The sequence below is a fragment of the Lepidochelys kempii genome, chromosome 23, assembly GCF_965140265.1.
Source record: "Lepidochelys kempii isolate rLepKem1 chromosome 23, rLepKem1.hap2, whole genome shotgun sequence".
Taxonomy (NCBI): domain Eukaryota; kingdom Metazoa; phylum Chordata; order Testudines; family Cheloniidae; genus Lepidochelys; species Lepidochelys kempii.
In genome coordinates, this window is record NC_133278.1 from 1,045,199 (window position 1) to 1,054,446 (window position 9,248).

Genomic DNA, 9,248 nt, shown 5'->3' on the forward strand with positions numbered 1-9,248 from the left:
GGTGGCCATCAATGCAGGTCCTCCCATTGGGGAGGGAAGAGCCAGGACTCCTGGGTTCTGTCCTGGCTCTGGGAGGGGGCGTGACGAAGTGCGACCGTTCTTAATGTTTTCTTTGAATACTGTGTGGGTGCCTCAGTTTCCCCTAGGCAGTTCTTAAGTAGTGGTGGGATCAGGGGGTGTGATTGTGGCAGAGCCCTGGGGCCAGCATGATGGCATCTGCACAGAGAATGGCCGATACCCTGTCTCCTGGCCACTGATGGCCTGGGCCCCCCCGCAAAGGTGCCATCTGAGGGGGCTGGAGAACAAAGAGATCAGGTGGCCTCCTGGCTGGGAGAGAGACAAAGGCCGGAGGGGCTGGAGAGTTTCAGTTTGGAGCTGGCTGGAGAAATGGAGGGAGGGCAAGATGGGGCTCTGGCCTCCCTGCCTCCCAAGACGGACCTGGCTGAGGGGTCCTGTTCTCTGCACCTACAAGCTCTGTGTTAGACCATGTTCCTGTCGTCTAATAAACCTTCTGTTTCCTCGGCTGGCTGAGAGTCCCGTCTTACTGCGGAGTTGGGGGGCAGGACCCTCTGGCTTCCCCAGGAGCCCCGCCTGGGCGGACTCGCTGGGGGAAGTGCACGGAGGGGCAAAGGATGCTGAATGCTCCAAGGTCAGACCCAGGAAGGTGGAGCCGGGTGAGCTGTGTGTCCTGCAGACAGGCTGCTCCCAGAGAGGAGACTTCCCCAGAGTCCTGCCTGGCTTCATGGGGAGCAGCTCCAGAGCATCGCCCGGGGACCCCGTGATAACTGGTGGCAGGGGTGGGATCTACTGCACCCCATGAATGGCGCTTCTTGCAGTGAGTGGGGAGCAGTAAAACGAAGGGGGATTAACAAGGACCAGGCGTGCTGAAGGCTCACAGAGGAGCAGTTTCGGGGGGCAGAGGAGCTACTGTGACACAGTAGGGAGCGGTGTTGACCTGGGAATGTGGCAGGGGAGTTTCATTGGGGATGGGAGACCTGAGAGCCTGTCACCTGAGCCAGGAGGGGGAGGGGGAGGGGGAGGTAGCACCTCTGCCTGGGAAACTGGACAAAGGCCGCAGGAGGGAGCCTGCCGAGGGGTTTTGATTTCAGTTTGGGGGTGGGTGGAGGAATGCAGGGAACCCCAGGGCTGGGGTCTAAGCTCCCTGCTCCCCCAGAAGGACTTGACTGAGGGGTCCTGGTTGTACCCACAAGCTCTGTTTTGGACTGTGTTCCTGGTGTCCAATAAACCTTCTGTTTTACTGGCTGGCTGAGAGTCTCAGTGGATCCCAGGAAGAGGGGTGCAGGGCCTGGACTCCCCCACACTCCGTGACAACTGGTGGCAGCGGTGGGATGTACTGCACCCCGTGGACGGTGCTTCCTGCAGTAAGTGACTGGGGAGCAGTAAAACGAAGGGGGATTGACGGGGACCAGGCGTGCTGAAGATTCAGAGAGACGATTCCAGGGGGCGGTTAACCCCTGGGAGTGTGTGACCAGAGAGAAGGACTTTTGCAGTAACAGGGTCCCCCGGGGGATTGCAGCCAGCGGTCCCAGGGACGGAGGAGTCTGCAGCTCGACCCTGGCAAAGAGGGGGTGACCTCAAGAAGGACTGGCACACGAGGGGTTCTCCTTGGAAACCGTGGGAAGCTGCCCGGCCTGCGAGTGGCCAGCAGGGAGATGTACGCTAAACGCCTGAAGAGCGACCTGGTGGAGCTGTGCAGGCAGAGGGGGCTGCGCATTGGGGGGGTCCACCAAGGAACAGCTGATTGCCCAGTTGGAGGAGAGGGATCGCTTGGATGACCCGATCCCTGCCCCTGAGGGAAACCCAGTGAATACCGAGGGCACCCTGACCCTGGCACCCAGCAGGGGATCCTCCCTGCGGAGCTCCCCATCCCTGGAGCGGAGGCGGCTGGAATGGGAGAGGGAGATGAAAATGAGGGAGCTGGAGGATCATGAAAAGCAGCGTTGGCCTGAGCAGGAGGAGAAGGGGAAACAGAGGCAGCATGAAGAGAAGCAGAGACAGCATGAGCTGGAGCTGGCCAGGCTGAGGAGCAGTGGGACCCCGGCTGGGGTGAGTGAGGGGGGACCCAGGACTGCACGGAGCTTTGATAAGTGCCTCCTGGCCCAGCGGAAGGAGGGGGAGGACATAGATAGCTTCCTGACGGCCTTTGAGAAGGCCTGCGAGATGCACAGGGTTGACCCTGCAGACAGGCTCCAGTTTCTCACCCCCGCACTGGACCCCAAAGCTAACCCATGATGCCCCAGGCAGCAGCTGCCGCAGAACTGTGACTGGCCCCGAGTCTGGGATGTGGCCCAGCGGCACGGCAGGTCCTGCAACCCCGGCCAGAGGGAGGGGGAAGGCTGGGATCAGGGTGAAGCCCCCTTGAGACCCCGACCCATCATAGAGGAACCTTTCCAGAAGGGGGCTATGGATATAGTGGGGCCCCGCAGCAAGGCGACCCGGGCAGGGAAGAAATACATCCTGGGGGTGATGGATCTCGTCACCCGCTACCCAGGGGCGGGGGCTCTGTCCTCCACCGAGGCAGACACCAGGGCAGACGCGCTGCTGACCATCTTCAGCAGAGGGAGGGTCCCCAGCGAAGTCGTTACAGACCAGGGGTCCAATGTCCTGTCAGCCCGGCTCTGGGGCTGGTGGGAGAAATGGGGGGTCTGGCCCACCTGGGCCTCTGCAGGTCACCCTCCATCCCACGGGCTGGTGGAGAGAGTCTATGGGACCCTGGGGATGATGCTGAGGACTTCTATGGATCAGCATCCACAGGACGGGACAAGTTCCTGCCCCACCCGTGGTATGGGGACGTGCCCCAGGAATCCACCGGGTTCTTCCCTTTGAGCTGCTGTGTGGGAGGAGAGTGAGGGGACCCCTGGACCTGGAAAGGGAGGATTGGGAGGTGAAGGGGGGAGATCCCCTGGGGGATCTCTTCCCTGTGGTGGGAGCCAGACCTCCCATCAGGTGTCCCCCGTTCAGAGTCACTGGGAAAACAGCCCAGAGCCTGGAGAGAGAGGTCAAGGACATGCGGGCTTTAGAGATGATCCAGCCCTTCAACAGCCCATGGGCCTCACCCGGGGGGCTGGTCCCCAAGAAAGACGGGTCGATCTGGTTCTGTGGGGACTATCGGAAGCTCAATGCCATTACCGTGTGCAATGCCTACCCCATGCCTAGGCCTGGTGAGATCCTAGACAAGCTGGGGGGGCTCGTTACCTCTTTACTATGGATGTCACCAAAGGCGACTGGCAGGTGCCTTGTTACCCAGCTGCCAAGTTGAAATCTGCCTTCACCAGCCCTTTGGGGCTCTCTGAGTTCCTGGTCCTGCCTTTCGATCTCAAGGGGGCATTGGCCACCCCCCAGCACCGGGTGAATCCGGTACTGAGGGGGATGGAGAACTTGGCCCTGGTGTACGCTGAGGATATCGGTGTCTTTAGCCAGGCCTGGGAGGAACACGTGTCCCAGGTGAAGAGGGGGCTGGGTCGCCCGAAGCAGGCAGGACTGACGGCAACAGCTGGAAGGTGGGGATGACAGAGGCGTCATACCTGGGCCACAAGGTGGGGAGCGTCTGCCCAAGTGCAGAGCCGGCCCAGGTCAAGATGGGGGCTCTTAACCAAGAGAGCCCAAATCGCAGCCCTCCAGACTGAAGCGCTGAGAGCAGACCCGATCCCAGTTTGACCCCCTGGGGTTTTGGGGTGGCAAAAGGGCACAAGCTGCATAAACCTTTCCACCTGTGGCCTGTGAGTACCATCGACCACCCTCGACCAAAGGGAGGGCATGAAAGTGGAAGGGCCTGGTGTAACTCCCACCAAGGAATGGGAGAGATGCGGGGGCATCCATGGGAACGTTGGCGGCTTCGAACTTCCCCAGGTCACCGGCTAAAGTGACCCCGCTCAGTTCGGTCTCAAAGGGGGGAGAGATGTGACGAAGTGGGACTGTTCTTAATGTTTCCTCTGCATACTGTAGGGGTGCCTCAGTTTCCCCTGTGCCGTTCTTAAGTATCTAGGTGGGGGATCAGGGGGTGTGATTGTGGCAGAGCCCTAGGGGGCCAGTGTGATGGTGTCTGCACAGACAATGGCCGACACCCTGTCTCCTGGCCACTGATGGCCTGGGCCCTTCCCCTGCAAGGTGAGAGCTAAAGGGTTGGAGAACAAAGGAATCCGGTGACCTCCTGGCCCGGGAAAGGAACAAAGCCCAGAGGAAGAGGGGCTGGAAGGAGTTTCAGTTTGGGGCTGGCTGGGACATGGAGTGAAGGGCAGACATAGTTGTCTGGCTCACTGCCCCCAAAAATGGACCCAGCTGAGGGGTCCTGTTCTCTGCACCTGCAAGCTCTGTGTTAGACCATGTTCCTGTCGTCGAATAAACCTTCTGTTTCCCCGGCTGGCTGAGAGTCCCGTCTGGCTGCGGAGTTGGGGGGCAGGACCCTCTGGCTTCCCAGGACCCCGCCTGGGCGGACTCGCTGTGAGAAGCGCACGGAGGGGCAGAGGAGGCTGAATGCTCCGAGGTCAGACCCAGGAAGGGGGAAGCCGGGGGAGCTGTGTGTCCTGCAGACAGGCTGCTCCCCGAGAGGAGACTCCCCCAGAGTCCTGCCTGGCTTCGTGGGGAGCAGCTCCAGAGCATCGCCCGGGGACCCCGTGACAGGGGGGTGGCAGGGGCAGAGCAGGGGGCTGGGCTGAGAGCTGGTCTCTGGTTCTCACCCCTGGGACGCCTGGTCAGTGGACTTATTTTGCCCTGACCCTGGGGCTGGAGGAGACCCTGGGTCCCCTCTCACCAGGGGGGCTGCATAGACACAACCCCCCCAGTCCTGCAGGAACTGGGGGGACGGGACTGGTAGAGGGGCTGGACGGCAGCTCAGGGTCTCCTGGCCCCAAGGCCCCATCACAAGTTAGAGTGAAAGTGGTGGGGGAGGGGCATGGTCAGCCCCTCCCTCTGTGGGCAGCACAATGGGTCGGGGGGGCGGGGGGTCACCTGGCTCCGTGGGGGGGACAGGAGGAGGCAATTCCATAGGACAGATGGGAAAGGAGTGGCTGGAAGGGGTGGGGACAGCCCATCCTGGCTCTCAGCCCCCCACCCCCTTCCAGAGCCAGGGAAAGAACCCAGGAGTCCTGGCTCCAGCCTGTGCCTAAGTCCCCTCCAACCTGTGGGGCGGTGCAGCAGGCTATCAAGGGTGCCCCTCCCCCTGCACCCTAAACCCCTCATCCCCGGCCCCACCCCGGAGCCTGCACCCCCCAGCCAGAGCCCTCACCCCCCCCCCGCACCCCTTGGCCCCACCCCCACCACACATCACCTCCACATTGGGGCACATTATACAAATTCATTTGCATGTGGATGGGAAACGTTAGAGGGAACATTTGCCCTGCGGCCCCCCCAGCAGATCCGGGGTGGCAATGGAGAGAGGCAGGGAGTGCTCTGGCTGGGGAAGGTGGGGGGGGGCTGGAGGGGGCAGAGTGGGGGCTGGGGACACCCTGGATGGGGAGGCTGGAGGGGTGGCGGGGGGGCTGGGGATGCTCTGGGGGGAGGAGGGGGGCAGGGAGTGCTCTGGACGGGGGGGGGCTGGGGACGCTCTGGACGGGGGGACTGGGGGGGCAGGGGGCTGGGACTCTCTGGGTGGGGGGGGATGGAGGAGGGCAGGGAGTGCTCTGGACGGGGGGGGCTGGAGGGGGCGGGGGGGGCTGGGGACGCTCTGGACGGAGGGGGGTTGGGGGGGCAGGGCTCTAGCAGAGCCTCCTGTGCCCCAAATGGCTTTTGCAGCTGGGAGCCACGTGCAGGAACCGGCCCCCAGCAACTGAGCCACCCCCCCGGCCTGGGGCAGCCCCCCAGCTGTACTGGCCGGGGCCCCTCCTTGCCCTGCCCGGCCCCCAGCCCCACCACGCGCACGCAGAGGCGGGGGCTCCTCTCCTGGCAGAATCAGGCCCCCCCCGGCGCTGCAGAGACGTGGTGGGGGAGGGGCGGCTCCAGAAGGCGGAAACTTGGCCCCGAAATTCCTCAGCCACGTTTCCTCCAGGAGCTGCCAGGGCCCCCCCCCCGCAGCCCCCCAGCTGCACGGAAAAGCCATCAGCCGCCTGCCCCCCGCCCCGCAACACGCAGCCTGGGGGCCAGGCCTGGGGGGTGCAGCGGGGCAACCCCCAGACCAGCCAGGGCATCTGACCCCCGCCCCCCCCCGGCACAGGGCCCCGACTCTCAACCCGTGGCCAAGGCTGATCCAGTTCCCAGCCCACTGACACCCCCCAGCTCTGCCGATGCCCCTCACTCCCGACCCGCAGCCCCCTGCTGCCCTAGCCCTGGGGCCCCCCAGCCCCAGCTATGCTGGTGCCCCCCAGCCATGATCCCGTGGTTACATGATCCCATTACAAGGTGGATTTGCAGCGGGAATGGAGGGCGGCGGGGGCAGGAGTGAGGGTTAGAGGCAGGAGTGGGGGGCAGGAGTGGGGGCCCCTGCGTAACCCAGGATGTTCCGAGGCAGAGCCCCAGAGCCAGGTCCCTGTGGGGCAGGACACTCTGGGACCCAGCCTCCCTCAGCCCCTCTTTGAGGCGGGGGTCCAGCAGTTCTCCCCCCACAGCTCCTGCCGGCTTGTCCCCGGGCAGGACGCCCCAGACTGGGCCTAGCCACTCCAGTGTGCCTGTTGGGGGGCAACACCCCAGAGAACCCCAGACACTCGGCTGGGGCAGTCGGGTCCCAGGGCACTGGGCCGGGGGCTGAACGGCCTGGCTGGGGCCTGGGTGTGTGTCATGAGCCCTGTAGTGCTGAGCCAGTGGGGAGAACTGGAAAGGAGCAGCGCGGTCAGGGGGCGCAGGGCTCGGTCTCTATCCCCCACAGCACCTCGCCCTGGAGCCTGAGCCGCTCCCTGCCAGGTCTGGCCCCATCCCCTCTGGGTGCGGATTGAAGGCATTTCCCTTTGGGGCAGCCATGGGCCAAAACCCCCTCAAATGCAAATTCCCCAGACCCCCCTCCCTCAGCACCGGCAGAGCTGAGGGGCCAGGGCCGGGCAGGAGGGAGCTGCGGGTCGGGCAGGAAGGGCCAGTGCCGGGCAGGCGGGGGGCTGCGGGTCGGGCGGGGGGGGGCTGGCGGGGCCCAGGGGTCACGGCTCTAGGACCTCGCGGGGGTCACGGCACCTGCTCAATTTGGGTGGGAAGAGGCCTGTTCTGGTAAGGGAGCTGGGGGCAGGGGAGGGGCGGGGGGCGAGGCGGGGGGGGGCAGACAGGGGGCGGGCACAGCAGCCCCGCCCCACGGGGGGGCTGGTCTGCCAGCTCAGCGCCTGCCTGGCCCCTGAGCGTGTTTCCAGATGGAGCCGAGCCCGGGCCCCGGCCACCCCCCGCGGCCTGACGAGGGGAACAGACGCTGCCCAGCCCCGGCACGGAGCGTCCCACCCTGGGATTCCACCCCCCACTCGGCCCCTGCCCCCCAGCTCTGGGCTCCTCCAGCCTGGGCGCTCAGGGAAGCTCGGCCCCCTTAGGGCCCCCCCTTTGCTCCGCCAGCCCGGGGGTCCCGGATGTGGAGCCAGCCCCTGCCAAGCCCCCCATGCCCAAGAGGCTGGGGGTGTCGCTCTCCCTCCCGGCCTGGGCTCTGGGGCTGGAGTGCCAGGCGAGGGGCAGGGAGCGAGGGGGGATGGGGGGCGGAGGGGGGCCAGGCGAGGGGGAATGGGGGGACAGAGGGGGGCCAGGCGAGGGGCAGGGAGCAAGGGGGGTGGGGATGGAGACAGATCTGAGCCCATGGCCCCTGGTGGCCCCCAACCTCCCCCCACTCACCTGCTGCCTTGGGTGCTCGCTGCCCCCGACGGGCCAGGGTCCGGCTGCGCTTCTCCAGGCGGGGGGGTTGGGGCCCGGCGGGGACGGGGCGGCCAGGCCGGGGGGGCTGGTCCCTGGGGGCGGGGCTCAGCACCTGGGACCCAGCGGTGCCCTCCCCTCGCACCTCCAGCAGCTGCAGCGAGGCCAGCAGGGTGAGGGCAGCCAGGGCGGGGGGCTGCATCCTGGCGGGGAGCCCCAGGGCATCCCCCGGGGCGGGGGCGGCGGCAGCGGCGCGGGGAGGGGGCCCTAGAGCGCACGGTTTGGGGGGGCCAGGGGCTCGGGGGAGGTGCGGCTCGGGGTGCAGAGGGGGCCTGGAGCGCGCGGCTCAGGGGGCCCCAGGGGGCTCGGGGTGCAGGGGGGCCTGGAGCGCGCGGCTCAGGGGGCCCCAGGGGCTCGGGGTGCGGGGGGGGCCTGGAGCGCGCGGCTCGGGGTGCGGGGGGGCCCAGGGGCTCGGGGGGCGCAGCTCGGGGTGCGGGGGGGCCCAGGGGGCGCAGCTCGGGGTGCAGGGGGGGCCTGGAGCGCGCGGCTCGGGGGGCAGGGGTTCGGGGGGCAGGGGGGGACGCGGCTCGGGCTTCCCTCCGGCAGGAGACAAGAGCGAAGCGGCGGAGCCGGCTCCTCGCCGCCCGGCCAATGGGAGCCCGGCCAGGCCCGGTCCCCGGCCCTCCCTCCCCGCAGCCAATGGCCGGGGGCCGGGGAGGGGCCCCGCAGCGCAGGTGCCTGGAGGGGGCTGCAACCCTGGGCGGGGCCGAGCGGGAGAGGGGGAGTCACCCCTGAGCCCTGGGGGGCAGATTGGGAGAGAACCCAGGAGTCCAGGCTCCCACCCCCACGACCACCAGCCACCCCTCCCAGAGCCAGGGAGAGAACCCAGGAGTCCTGGCTCCAGCCCACCTCCCACCCCCTTCTAACTGTTCCCACCTGTATTGTCTCTGGGCTGCGGGGTGGGGGGTCAGGCCTCATCTGCCAGCCTGTGGCCAGAGCGGGGGCCAAGCCAGCCCCACGGGACAGGAGCTGGCCCTGCTGTCTGGGCGTGCTCTGCAACGCCCGCCCCCCCATGGGCAGCCCCTCCGCCCCTGTTGTAGCCAGTGGCAATAGGAGGAAGGCGAGGGGCTGACAGAACAGCCAGCATCTGATGGTGCCAATGCGTGCCTCAGTTTCCCTCAGCACTTGGCCTAGCTACCCAGCGGGTGCAAAGGGTTTAAAGCCGCTCTGGAGGGTGGCACAGAGATGGGAGGGGCTGGGACGGATGGGTCCTGAGCCCAGCCGGGTCAATGGAGGGTCCAGAGAGAGAACGGAACTTCCCGGCCTGACTGCTGACCCAGGAGGCCGGGAATCCCCAGCCGCTGGGGCCCGGGAGCTCAGCAGGGCTCTGCAGAGCTGGACGATGGGGCCGCAAGGTGCCAGATGGGGGGCGGGGACAGGCAGAAGACAGACAGACAGAGGAGAAACGCCAGGACAGAGGACAT

The 9,248-nt window shown here is 66.6% G+C and overlaps 1 protein-coding gene across 1 annotated transcript in view; it reads right to left on the bottom strand.

The window, feature by feature from the left end:
• Positions 1-8,426, bottom strand: part of LTBP4 (latent transforming growth factor beta binding protein 4) — a 32,883-nt gene extending 24,457 nt beyond the window's left edge. The window contains 1 exon segment of the mRNA XM_073321653.1: positions 7,749-8,426. Coding sequence (XP_073177754.1) covers positions 7,749-7,966 — 218 coding nt within the window. The 5' untranslated portion in view covers positions 7,967-8,426.
• Between the last annotated feature and the right edge of the window lie 822 nt (positions 8,427-9,248).